Source organism: Solanum dulcamara, chromosome 2, assembly GCF_947179165.1.
Source record: "Solanum dulcamara chromosome 2, daSolDulc1.2, whole genome shotgun sequence".
NCBI lineage: Eukaryota > Viridiplantae > Streptophyta > Magnoliopsida > Solanales > Solanaceae > Solanum > Solanum dulcamara.
This window is the reverse complement of record NC_077238.1, coordinates 41415113-41429049: the sequence shown is the minus strand read 5'-3', so window position 1 is coordinate 41429049 and position 13937 is coordinate 41415113. Positions and strand designations below refer to the sequence as shown.

Sequence of the window (13937 nt, the reverse complement as noted above, 5' to 3'; positions counted from 1 at the left end):
TTGGAAAAATAAAATATTATTTAAAATATATATATTAAATATATTTAAAATTCAGATCCACGAACTAGCATCTGAGCTCGCGAATTGTTCCTATGAGGTTGGCGGGCCCAATAAAGCTGGGCTAAAAAGCCTCATTTCCAATAGGCTGAAAAAATTTAACCCAACCTCACTTAATTCAAGAATTAGATTGGACCGACCTCACGGGTGAAACCAATTTTTATATTTCTTTTCTTTTCATTTCTTTATTAATTAACTTTTCTTTTATTAACTATATTTTATACTAATTAAATCATAATTAATTATTAACTACCCATCAATTATTAACCACCATCTGATTTTTTATATTTCTTTTTTTTTTCTGTTCTTTATTAATTAACTTTTCTTTTATTAACTTTGTTTTATACTAATTAACTCTTAATTAATTATTAACTATCCATCCAAATTTTTTCTTTATTAATTAAGTTTTCTTTTATTAACTATATTTTATACTAATTAACTCCTAATTAATTATTAACTACCCATCCAATTTTTTATATTTTTTCTTTTCTTTATTAATTAACTTTTCTTTTATTAACTATATTTTATAGTAATTAACTCCTAATTAATTATTAACCACTCATCTGACCCCCTACCCCCCAAACCCCAATCATCTTCTCCACCAAAATGGGGAGAAGAATTCTTCTTCTTCTTAATGGATTTTGAAAGAAAAAAAGAGAGGAGTAAATAGAGGTGGGTGTAAAGAGGAAGAAGTAAGTGAGTGTGAAGAAGAAAGGATGTGGTGTTGGGGTGATTTTGTCTTTTAATATTTTTTACGTTAATGAGTTTTGAAAGAAATAAATCAAGATTCAAAATTGGAGTAAATTGAGGTGGGTGTGAAGAAGAAGAGCGTAAGTGAGTGTGAAGAAGAAAGGATGTGAGGGTGGAGTAATTTTATTTTTTTAATTTTTTTTTACTTTACAGAATCTGACGCACTTTACTTTTGCCACGTCAGTTTTGTGGGGGGGTGGGGTGGGGGGTAATAGTTTCACTTTTAGATAGTTTAGGTATGTAATAGATCGCCATGATAGTTTAAGTGTGTAACTAACTTTTCGGTACAACTTCAGGGGGAATTTATCCCTTTTTTCTAAATATTTTTAAAATCCACGATCCACGGGCTAGCCTCTGAGCTCGCGGATTTTTCAATAATACGTGAAAAAATTACATGTCCACGAATGTCACACACTTTAGTGGAATATTTACAAAACAATAGAATAAACAAGATACAATAGTCACCAATTATAAAATTCATCATAACAACATACATTATATGATCATTTTTTCATAAACTAGAAAAGAAAGGAGAAATAAGAAATTAGGCATAAACACAAAAGTGAAAAATGTCAAAGATTTATAGTTATAATAACTTCAATTGCGTAGTTGCTGAAGATTTGAAAAAATAAAACACTACTTAAAAATATATATAATAAATATTTTAAAATTCACGACCACAAGCTAGCCTCTAAACTCGCGAATTGTTCCTATAAGACTGACGGGTCAAATAAAGCTATACTAAAAAATCTCATTGCTAAATGAACTAAAAATTTTGATAGCTCTAATAACAACACAAATAGTGAAAAATTTAAGCAATCATTTCATTGCTATAAATTAGGAAGTGAGAGAGTATTAACTTACTCTCCTCTCTTAAGCTGCTCCCTGGCGCAATCGGAAATGTCGAACGTAGTAGTTTTGGACAACGGGGCCGGGCTAATTAAGGTTGGTATCGGCGGCGAAAGAGATCCAACAGCTATTGTCCCCAACACCATGGGCCGTCCACTTTCTTCCAAGAAATGGCTTATGGCTGACCAGCTTCTTTCAAAAGACGTCGACCTCACTTCCGCCACCGCCCGCCGCCCTTTCGACCGCGGTTACCTTATCAACCCCGATCTCCAATCTTCCCTTTGGTCTCACATCTTCTCAAACCTTCTCAAAATCACTCCTTCACAGTCCTCTCTACTTCTTACTGAACCCCTTTTCAATCTCCCTTCAATACAGCGCTCACTTGACGAAATTGTCTTCGAAGATTTTAATTTTAAGGCCCTCTATGTATCTGATTCCCCGTCTTTGGTCCATCTTTATGAGGCATCTCGTCGGCCTTATGGCCTTGTCTCAAAAGCCCAGTGTAGCTTAGTAGTCGACTGTGGATTTTCATTTACTCATGCTTCCCCCGTCTTTCAGAATTTTACATTGAATTATGCTGTGAAAAGGCTTGATCTTGGTGGTAAAGCTTTGAGTAATTATTTGAAGGAGTTGGTGAGTTATAGAAGTGTTAATTTGATGGATGAAAGTTTCCTTATGGACCATGTTAAGGAGAAACTTTGTTTTGTGTCTTTGGATGTTCCCAGGGACTTGCAGATTGCTAGGTAATCTCTTTTAAACAATTTTATGTCTTTCATCAACGATGATTAATCTTCACTAAACTTTTACTTTCATAGTTGTCCATAAATTTCTCTTAGCAATTACAAGTATCATTGTGTCATCTTTATTCATTTGTCAAGGTTGCTATCATTAAGACAAAAAGTTCATGCCATGCCGAATTAAGTGCAAAGCGTGTGGATGTCAAAGTTCATGCCTCACCTTAAGGGGTCTGTTTGTTCTTTTTTTACTTAAATAACTAGTTCAAAGGGATGGAGGCATGAACGCAGGATGGGTCGAGTACTGGACTACCCTTAAGTAGTTCAAAGGGATCACTCTTCTTTTTCTTTCTTGCTTTCCGGGTATTTTCTCTAAATTTTTCAAGCTGTATAGGTAATTATATTCTTTGGCCCCTCTGAAACAAATGTAGAATTAGGATCTTTCAATGCCATGACGTTTTAACTATTTTCTAAATCTAAAACAACTTAAAACCTAAATTAAGCTAGCAGAAAATCCACATTAAAGTAAGATGATCTTTGAGTGCCAAATATGCTGAGATCTCCCTTATTCATAACTACTGCACCAATCTCCCAGGAAACCGGGAAAGGACAATTTGTTTAGGTGCACATATGTGCTTCCTGATGGTATTACACATACTAAGGGTTTCCTTAAAGATCCCGAAGAACCAAAGAGATATCTTTCTTTGTATGATAAAGCTCCGAAGCAAGTAGCAGGGGAACAAAATGATATGGATCAGCTCGAGAACACTGACGATTCCGAGGACAGGAACAGAAGCAATGGATCAAGAATTGATTTGACAAAAAATGTACTCTTTCCAAGCCCTTATTAATAGCTCACCATCCTCTTTTCTTTTATTCTAATTTATTGGTATTATCAGGAATTTGGCTTGACAAATGAGCGGTTCCTTGTCCCAGAGATGATGTTTCGTCCAGCTGACTTGGGTCCGTATCACGACGTATCTTTGACTTCTATTTTAGTTTTGTGTTCAATTGAAGAATCTGCTTCAATTATTCAGCATATTTTTTTCCTTTCATGTGACTTAGAGTGTCCAGAAGTGTAGCTCTATGAATTTGGTAGTCAGCATCTCAGTTATTGGTAGCTTACAGGACTGAATCAGGCTGGACTTGCAGAGTGCATTCTTCGAGCAATCCGTTCCTGCCATTCTCATCTTCACCCAGTTCTATATGAGAGGTAGTGCAGAAGCCTCGGAGAAAGCTTCTCTACTAATATTGGTTTATGCTTATCTTCCTTCTTCTAATGTCAATGTATTGAATTTGGACGAGGAAGCATCATTCTGACTGGAGGCAGTACTCTATTTCCTCATTTTGCCAAAAGACTGTAAGATGCAGCCTTTATTGCCCATTGCTTTAGAAAAGCTGGATGTTCTATTTGCTTATGTCTTGAAAATTCATCTAAATGCAGAGAGATGGACCTTCGGCCTCTTGTTCCAGATAAATATCGTTTAAAGATTACAACTCAAGAAGAGTAATATACTGTCCTTTTGGAGAAATTGTTCTAAAGTGTTTCTACTTCTCTGACATGTCTTTTGTTACTTTTTGCAGTCCTATTCTAGGTGTTTGGCGTGGAGGATCCCTCTTGGCATCAAGTCCTGACTTTGATGCAATGTGTGTTACCAAAGCTGAATATGAGGAGTTGGGATCAGCAAGATGTCGAAAGAGATTCTTCCACTAACTTTTCTGTATTCTGATGATACTATTGATGTTAACAATTCTATCCCTGTTCATTGTTACTGTTAGGCATGCCTTAGTGTTATGGAGAAGATAAATTTAGATTTAGGATGATCGCCTGCCTCTGCAGTTGCAAATAAGCTGAATATGGGTGCGTTTTTCTGGAAAAAAAATTGGATTTGTTATGAAATGATTCTTTTTCTAGTCAGTTTCTTTTAAATATTGCAGGGCACCTTGGTTGAAGTCTAACTTACCTGCAGTGAAATGTTATTGGCATCGTCAATGCCAATCCTGTTTCTCGTCTCATGTCGCTTGTCCTTGATTGTTGTATGGGTGTTATGTGACAACTTGTTAAGGACAAAATGAATTCGCATATCATTGGCAGTATGACATGCGGATCAAGACTGGTGGAACAGATTTGGTGAATATTTGTTTGATCTCATTGGACAATGATGGTAGGATCAAATGGACGAAGACAGGTTCTGAATCAGTCAAAACAAATGCGGGGGAAACTTATAACAAAATGAAACTGCTTCTGGTGATTGCTTAACTTGACCAAATATCTGTCTTCCTGTCTTACAGAGCTGGAGCTATTGTAACGATTCCTTGTTTTGAGAAAAATTCCCGATTGTTGTACATAGCAAACTTCAAATTTTGAAAAGGTGTGGATGGATTAACGGAGAAATTTGAGTGGGAGGTGACCAAAAAGTTTTCAATTAAAAAAAAGGTGATATTGATTTGATCAAATGATATTAAATAAAATGTGGACCTAATTAGAGTGATTAAAAATATTTGGTACATATTAGAATTTCAAAAATTTAAAAAGTTTTTCCTCTTATTTCAATTTAAAAATTTGAAAATTCTCTCTTTTTTCATTATGTTTTAATCTTACTTTCTTTTTGTTTCTTTCTCTCTTTTCTTTCCAGATTTCTCTCTTACCCTTCCTCCCTCCATCTTCTTCTCTCTTACCCTTCCTCCCTCCATCTTCTTCTTTCTTTCTGCCTTCCTCCATCATCATCACCTTCCTCCTCCTCCTCCTCTTCCTCCTCTTCCTCTTCTTCTTCCTCCTCCTCCTCCTCCTCTTCATCTTCCTCTTCTTCCTCTTCTTCCTTCTCCTTCTTCTCCTTCTCCTCCTCCTTCTCCTTCTTCTTCTGCTCCTTCTTCTCCTTCTCCTTCTTTTTTTTTTCTTCTTCTTCTTCTTCTCCTCCTTCTTCTTCTCCTTCTCCTTCTCCTGCTTCTTCTCCTTCTCCTTCTCCTTCTTCTCCTTCTTCTTCTTCCTCTTCTGCTCCTTCTTCTTCTCCTCCTCCTCTTCTTCTTCTTCTTCTTCTCCTTCTTCTTCTCCTCTTCTTCTTCTTCTCCTCCTTCTCCTTTTTCTTCTTCTTCTTCTCCTCCTCCTTTTTCTTCTTCTTCTTCTCCTCCTGCTCCTCCTCCTACTTCTCCTCCTCCTCCTCCTCCTCCTCCTCCTCCTTCTTCTTCTTCTTCCGTGATAGTTGCTGCAATAATTGCTATAGTTATTGAAGCAACTATGATAATTGCTATAACAATTACGATATTTGTTATGATAGTTATTGCAGCAACTATCGTAATTGCTTGAATTGTTACATCAACTTTAACAATTGTTTGTATTGTTGTCGCAATTGCTGAATTATTATAGCAATTTATGTATAGTTGTTGCAACAACTTTGATAATTATTTAATTTTTAAATAGAAAAATAAGGTGGAGGAGGAGCTGGTGAAAGGGATAGTGGTTGTGGCAGAGGAGAAGGTTGGTGGTGTTGATGCCGACGGTGGAAGAAGATGTGATATTTGATGTAGCGGTGGTGAAGGAGGAGAAGGAAAATGTGGTAGTAGAGGAGGAGGTAATGGTGATGGTGATGGTGATGGTGGAGGAGGAAGAAAAACATGGCGTGGTATTGGTAATGGAGAAGGAGGAGGAGGTGGCAATAGTAGTAGAGGAAATGATGATAGTGATGACAATGGCGGCAACACGATAGAAGGGATAGGAATGAGGGTGGCGGGCAGCGGTAGATAGGGAGGGGGGAGGGATGGGTGGGAAGGCGAGGGTAGGGAAGTGAGAGGGACTTTGTGTATATAATAAAATTTGAGGGTTTTAAAATTAGTGTCATTAACACTAATCAGAAAATTATCACCAACACTCAATTTTTAAAACTCTTGTTACTCTTTTTAAATTCTAAGACTTTTTTGTCACCATGAATTAAAAATCGTGATCAACAGAGATTTGATACATTAATGATATGCAAATTAGTTCTTACTCACGTTTAATTTTCACGTTTGATTGAGCACAGAGTTTAATGAAGAAAACAAAACTTTCATGACATTTGTGAGTACAATCACATTATGAATATTTTTTTGAATTTAAATTGTGCCTTGACTTATTTTTATTGAAATGTTAAAAAAGAGAGTCCAGTAGAAATAAAGGAAAGCAAAAAACAAAAGGAAAACAACCGCTTAGTCTGAACTAAGCGATGCATTTATTTTCCATGGAGCTTTATCATTGGCATCTCTGCCATCCACATAAGAGCTTCCCTTGCACTGCTCTTGTTCTGTTTTAAGCTTGTGTAATTCATGCTCTTCTTTGACTGGATGAATTCTTAGTCAAGTGAGGTTTAGGGTGATCCAGAAATGGATGGGGGATTGAACCTATAGTTTGATCAATTTAATTGGAAGCCAAGACAATACGAAGCTTGTACGACTTTATAGAATTGCATTCGGGCGAGTAAAACTCTAAAAGTTAAACTCGGCGTGAAGGTTAAATGTTAAGATGTCATGTGATGATGGTATATTGTGATATGAGAGACTTGGATACTCTTTACGAGCTCTTTGTATCCGCATATCTCTCCAGGGTGGGGCTGCGAAAAATCCTAGAAATGATATTCTGTCTGCAAGACTGTTCTTAAGAAGTTAGGAGGCGATCCAGGGCTCTTTTGATTATTTTTTCATGATTCCTCGCACCAAAGGTAAGATTATTACCCTCCTACTTTGTAATTCGATTCCTAGAACCTAGAATTATGATTGGTAATCATTAGAGGAGATAGTTTTGGCCTGAAACTAGTGGTGGAAAATAGCCCTAGATGGGGGTTATGATCATAGGTTTAGCCTAAGAGGAGAATTATGTTATAATTCATGTGAATTAGGTCATTGTCTTGATCCTTTGTATGTATGTTACTGTTATAGACCAAGAACAAGTTGAATGAAATCGGAAAGGGAAAGCTCCTGCATTTTAGAGTTATCAAAGCTTAGTTTTGAGGTAGGTGATGGTTTATCTTCCTGTATGTGATTCATGTATGTTAAATTACTTCGCTGTATGCATGTGTATATGAATAGGTAAGCATGAAATGAACTATATGAAATGACTACTTACTAGTCATGACTTGTGATGAACCTATTCTTGTTAGATATGATAGTTAGACTATTAACTGTGATTGTGGTTAATTTTGTATGCTGGGATCAGGTGTCATGTTCTAACACATAATTAGATCAGATGTCATGTTTTAACACATAAATTAGATTGGGTGTCACGCTTTGACACAACTTTAGATTGGGTGTCATGTTCCGACATACAATTTGATATATGTAGGTTCCATGAGAGAACCCTTATGTGAAGTTGCATGATAAATTAAGACTGATGAATTGTGATCATGTTGGGTATTGGTTATGAGTTGTTAATGGTTAATTCTATTCTGTATAAATATATGCTTACTGTGCTGTATTTACTTGTTCATGTCTTGCTTACTAGCTAGCCGCTTGATCTTACCAGTTCATTGTTGTCTTTGTATACTGATACTACACTTTCTCTATCTTTGTTGAGTATAGGACATATTTAGATGGTTATTATTAGTTAGACTTAAATAGTGGTTCTCCCATTGGAGGGTTAGTCTGGGTGCTAATCACGATGGGCAGAGTTCGTGATAAAGTTGGTATTAGAGCCCTAGGTTTGTTGATCTCATTGTAACAAAATGAGTCCAATAGAGCCTTGTGTAATGGTACGAAGACATCTATATTTTTCTTCGAGGGGCTACAGAAATTTAAGAAAAGTTTCTTTATCTTCTTTCTCCTCATGCTATAACTTGACTCCAATTGATATCTAGTGATCCAAATTGGTATCTAACCTCTTTCACTCTCTATTCCGCAGATGGTGAACACATGCTACAATGATGTCCGGCCCATGGCTCCCATTGAACCATAGAAGGAGCCAGTCGCGAAAGGCCAGAAAGAGCAACATCTGCTAGGGGTGAGGCTCCTGTTGCAGAGATAGGAAGAGAGGAGGCCTCTCCCAGCTCCAGGATGAGATAGAGGAGAACAGAAGGGTTGAGAAAGAGGAGACTGCTAAATAGGTGGAGGACACCCAAGCCGGGGCTACAAGTCTTCCCCCTATGGACCATATACTAGCGCAGCAGATCATGGCTTTCCTGAATTGCTTGGATGGCATTGGAGCCATTCCAACCATGCCCACAACACCAGCTTTGGTTTCTCACATATTTTCTGCTGCAACTCCTCAGGTAGATAGGGTGGTAGGCTCGGATGCCTTCTTTCAACCACTTATAGGCCCAGTGATGATCGGGACTGAACATGACATGCTCATAAAGTTTTTAAATATTAATCCTCCAGTCTTCCACAATTCTGAAAGCGAGGATGCGTATGAGTTCATTCTTGACTACTATGAGAGTTTGTACAAGTTGGGGATAGTTCACCAGCACGGGGTTGAGTTTGTGAACTTCTAGCTGCAGGGTGAAGCCAAGCAGTGGTGGAGGGACTATGTAGACTGTCTATCGCCAGTTTTGCCCCCACTTACCTGGGTCTAGTTCCATGCCTTATTTCTGGAGAAATATGTGCCACACATCTTAAGGGATTGCAAAAAGGTCGAGTTCATGGCATTAGAGCAGGGTAGCATGACAGTGGCTTCCTATGAGGCCAAATTTCATGCATTATCCAAGTATGCTACTTAGCTGGTAATCACAGAGGAAGAGAGAATTCAGTTATTTGTGAAGAGGTTAAACCCCGAGTTTTAGGTTTTGTTGTGCATATGACTTCATCATAAAAGAATTTAAATGAGGTCATGATTTTGTGAAGAAAGTAAAGGGTGTACGACAAGATGGGAAGGCCAAGGCTTTGGCTAAGAGTATAGATAACTTCCAAGAATCCTATTCTAGGGTTTCAGGTAGGCCGACGATTGCAGCTTGGCTAATTCAGTCAGCATTGCCCACTTCTATGGGTAGTTTTTCAGGTACTCCACAACAGCATCTGTCCCAGGAAGGGTAAGAAGCTTCTTTTTCAAGTAACAGGCCGTCCTTTTAGTAAAGATGTTTCAACTGTGGAGAGTCAAGGCACATAATGAGGGAGTGTCCCCACCCTTGGAGGACAAATTCAGCACCCTAACAAGCTAGGGACAGTGGTACCCATGGGTGGTGGTGGAAGTGGTAATTTGTCTTTTTTGGCTCCTTATGTAGTTGTTTAAGTTCGAAATTCTTCACAAAAGACTCTTAGAACTATTCAGTGCTTCTACTCCAGTTGGGGAGTCCATTCTAGCTAAGAGAGTTTATCGTGATTGTATAGTCTCTATTTATCATAAAGACACTTTTGCAAACTTAGTTGAGTTAGACATGGTCAATTTCGATGTCATTCTTCACATGGGCTGGCTCTACACGTGTCTTCCCAGTTGATTGTAGAACCCGAGTTGTTAAGTTCTAATTTCTGAATGAGCCAGAGTGTAAAGGTAGTCTAGCTTTGCCTAAAGCTCGATTCATATCATACCTTATGGACAAAAAGCTAGTCTCCAAGGGGTGTATCTACCATATTGTTTGAGTTAGAGATGATAGTGTGAGACACCTTCCTTTCAGTCAGTTCAAGTCGCTAACGAGTTTCCTAAAGTCTTTCTTGAGGATTTGCTTAGAGTCCCTCTCGATAGGGAGATAAACTTCATAATAGATATTCTTCCTGATATGTAACCTATTTCTATTTCGCTATATAGAATAGCTCCCGCAAAGTTAAAAGAGTTGAAAGATCTATTAGATAAAGGGTTCATTAGGCAAAGTGTATCACCTTGGAGTGCTCCTGTCCTATTAATGTAAAATAAAGATGGTACATTAAGAATGTGCATTGACTATCGTTAGCTGAACAAGGTTACCATAAAAAATATGTACCTTGTTCTGAGAATCAATGATCTTTTCAACCAACTTCATGGTGCCACTTGTTTCTCCATTATAGACTGCATATCAGGCTATAATCAGGTGAAACTAAGAGAATATGACATCTCGAAGACAACCTTCAGAACCAGGTATGGTCACTATGTGTTCCTAGTTATGTCGTTCAGTTTGACTAATGCTCATGCATCAGTATGGACCTTATGAATATAATGTTCAAACACTATTTGGACATGTTTGTTATCGTGTTTATCTATAATATTCTGATTTATTCGAGTAATGAGGATGGATGGAATACTGCAAACTATTAGAATTGGATAATATTATTTCCCTTAAGCTATCAACATCGAGAATACACAACCGACCTTGATATCTCAATATACCATCTCCCACTTGAAAGAAAGCCTCAATAACTTTTTTGGAAACTGCTTTCTTCAACTTAACTACGGCAGGATCGCTATCTTGTTTTGCCTTAACATCTGCAATAAGATATGATTCATAACCATTTTGAACAATAATACCACCATCTTTGGAATCAATCAAGCGAACACCCAAACGAGCTAGTCTATGGACATTAAAAACTAACTCCTTTTTTTCATCCTCACCATGGGTCAACACTATTCATTGGCAATCTACTAAGAGTGATGTAATTCTCCCTACGAAGAAGAACACAAATGCGGGCACAAAAAGAAAAATAGAAGAAGAGATACAAGAGAAAGAACATTTGGCAACTAAAAGATATATTAAATCCTAAACCTCTAATTACAATACCTAAACAAGCACCTAATTAATATAAATAGATTGACACAAGAAAAGAAAATTAAAAGCAACCTAAAGGTATATTAAACCTAAATACCTCAATCGATTAATCCAAATCAAGCACCGAATCTCTTACGAAGACCTCAAGGAAATTAAATCTCCAAGAAACCCTCATTTCTAAACAAGGTTCAATAGAAGCTTCACCAAGCTCTCAAGTCTTTTAAAGGAGATCAAATTCATCAATCATCAATATTCATCAAAAGCTACCCTTAATGAAATAAAAGACTAGTTATTTATAGTTTAAGGTACAAGGGCCAAAAGTGGCCCATAAAATGCAGGTTGGCAAGCTGAGTCGTCCTCACCAAGTCAATTCGATGGGTCGCCAATTCTCCCCCTCATTGCTGATTTAGCCTGAAAACTTGGGGTTTGATTCTCTACTTCTTTCGGTGAGCTGAGTCATCCTCGCTGAAGCAATTGTTGAATGGAAACCTCCCAAAAGTCTGATAGATGTAAGAAGTTTCTTGGGCTTAGCAAGATACTATAGAAGGTTTGTGAAAGACTTCTCCATTATAGCTCCTTTGACTAAAATCTTGAAGAAGGAAGTAAAGTTTACTTGGGATGACAAATGATAGATTGGAAACACTCAAATCCTTGTTGACACAAGATCCTATACTTACTGTATCAATGGAGGGCGAAAGAGTATGTGATATACAATGATGCTTCTCATCATGGTCTTCAATGTGTTTTGATGCAAGAAGGTAAATTTATTTCTTAAGCCTCTCAAAAATTAAAACCACATGAATTGAGCTATTGTACTCATGATCTTAAACTTGTTGTGATAGTGTTTGCCTTATAAATATGGCGACATTATTTGTATGGAGAAAAATATCATATATTCACTAATTAGAAGAGATTAAAATACCTGGATACTCAAATAGAGTTGAACTAAGACAATGTTGATGGCTTTAACTCATCAAAGATTATGATTGCACGGTTGACTATTATCCAGGTAATGCTAATGTGGTTGCAAATTCCTTAAGTTGCAAATTCCTTGCAAGATTATCTTTGATCCTTTGTCTTTGATTCTTGAGTTAAGAGCCATGATTTTTTTTGCAATTGATTCGTATGGTAAATTTGTTGCTTATTTGATAGTCAAGACAATATTACTTGAATAGATGAAAGAAGAATAAAATTTAGATGAAAAATCCATAAAATTAACCAAAGAAGTTCAAAATAGGCAAAATCTTGATTTTACATTGATGAAGGATGGTGTATTGTTGTACCAAAATAGGTTATGTTTCCCTAATGATGAAAAATTGAGGAGAGCAATCATGAATGAAGAAAATACTTCACCATAGATATGCATCTTGGAGGTATGAAGATTTATTACCATCAAAGAAAACTATTGATTGAATGGTATGAAGAAAGGCATTGCAGAGTTCATTTCAAATTTTTTAGTTTGATAACAAGTAAAGACTCTACAACTATTCTCGATGCTGGAATGGAAATGGGAGAGAATAACTATGTACTTTGTTTTTGGCTTCCTCATACTCAAAGAAATTATGATGCAATATGGGTGATAGTTGATAGGCTAACAAAGAGTGTTAACTTCTTTGAAGTCAGGATGGATTACCTTCTTGAGCGTTTAGATGAAGCATACAACACTGCATGGGATCCTTATTTCTATTATATTTGACTGAGATGCAAGTTTACATTTGGATTTTGGGGTGTCTTGCAGGAAGTCTATGGTACTAAGTTGAAGTTTAGCACTTTTTTCCATCCCTAGACAGATGGTCAGTAGGAAGAGTGATACAAATTTTAGAGGATATGCTTTGAGCTTGAATTATTGAGTTTTAGAGTAGTTGGGACAAACATTTAGCATTGATAGAGTTTTTTTACAATAATACCTACCAATCGAGCATTGTAATGCCTCCCTAATAAGCCTTATATGATAGAAAATGTCGGACATCTCTTTGTTGGAGTAAAGTTGTTGAAAGAGAACTTATTGATTCTGAAATTATGCAAGAAAAGGAAGACAAGCTAAACGTGATCAAAGATTATCTAAAGATTTCTTTGGATACACAGAAGTCATACGATGATCTTAAAAGGTGTGAAATTAGGTATCAAGCTGGCGATAAAGTATTCTTAAAGGTGTCTCTATGGAAAATGATGATAAGATTTTACCAAAAAAGGAAAACTTAGTCCTTGATTTATCGATCCTTATGAGATACTTCAAAGAGTGGGACCAATTTCATATAAATTAGCTTTGCCACCTGGTTTAGATAAGATCCATAATGTCTTCCATATTTCTATGCTTAGAAGCTATCATTCTGATCCATCTCATGTTCTTTCAGTCGAATCTATTGAGGTTAATCCTGACTTGACGTATAAATAAGAACCTATCCTAATTCAAGGAAGATAAATAAGGTAGCTTAGAAACAAGATAATCCCCTTAGTAAAGGTACTGTGGAGGAACCATTCTGGAAAAAAAGTCACCTAGAGTGAGAAGAAGACATGAGGACCAATATCCATACTTATTTTGGGACTAAAATTATGTAAATTTAGAGATAAAATTTCTTAATAGGGGAGAGTTTTAATATCCCCAATTATTTAAGCTAATATTCACACTTCAAGAGGTTATTTCTTGATGATAGGATCATCTCCAACTTCACAATTTCTTGAATCAAACTTAATGACGCGAGAGAACTTGATTTCCTTAAATTTTGATGGTATTATAAAGAATTTTTTGGGGTAGTTTATTAAATTATCATGACATATACATATTATTCTAATTATATAAATCAATTGTGATACTTTAGAAGTTGTGCAACCAACATTGACTTTTTTGGCAGCCCACTTTTTTCCAGCAACTCCAGTGATAAATATGACTTGTATATTATATATTTGTGAAGCTCTT

General features: G+C 36.6%; 1 protein-coding gene across 3 annotated transcripts; it reads left to right on the top strand.

Annotated features, from left to right (window-relative positions):
• The first annotated feature begins 1644 nt into the window (after positions 1 to 1644).
• On the top strand, positions 1645 to 4304 carry LOC129880522 (actin-related protein 6-like). Of its 3 annotated transcripts, XM_055954601.1 has the most exons (7): positions 1646 to 2399; positions 2986 to 3217; positions 3290 to 3353; positions 3519 to 3603; positions 3700 to 3750; positions 3835 to 3897; positions 3975 to 4304. In XM_055954601.1, the coding sequence occupies exons 1-7, from the start codon at positions 1708 to 1710 to the stop codon at positions 4102 to 4104; spliced, it is 1317 nt and encodes a 438-aa protein (XP_055810576.1). In that variant the 5' UTR covers positions 1646 to 1707; the 3' UTR covers positions 4105 to 4304. The 3 variants fall into 3 exon arrangements, 1 of the variants encoding a protein (XP_055810576.1); XR_008765414.1 differs by lacking the exon at positions 3975 to 4304 and having other exon boundaries at positions 1645 to 2399; positions 3290 to 3367; positions 3456 to 3750; positions 3835 to 3903; XR_008765415.1 differs by lacking the exons at positions 3835 to 3897; positions 3975 to 4304 and having other exon boundaries at positions 1645 to 2399; positions 3290 to 3367; positions 3456 to 3603; positions 3700 to 3713.
• The last annotated feature ends 9633 nt before the right edge of the window (positions 4305 to 13937 follow it).

Bases quoted from the DNA above. Each gene is read 5' to 3' on its own strand.
- LOC129880522 (XM_055954601.1), top strand. From the start codon at position 1,708: ATGTCGAACGTAGTAGTTTTGGACAACGGGGCCGGGCTAATTAAGGTT. The intron at 3,751-3,834 runs GTAAGATGCAGC...ATCTAAATGCAG, and splicing joins CCTCATTTTGCCAAAAGACT to AGAGATGGACCTTCGGCCTC. The intron at 3,898-3,974 runs GTAATATACTGT...TACTTTTTGCAG, and splicing joins AAGATTACAACTCAAGAAGA to TCCTATTCTAGGTGTTTGGC.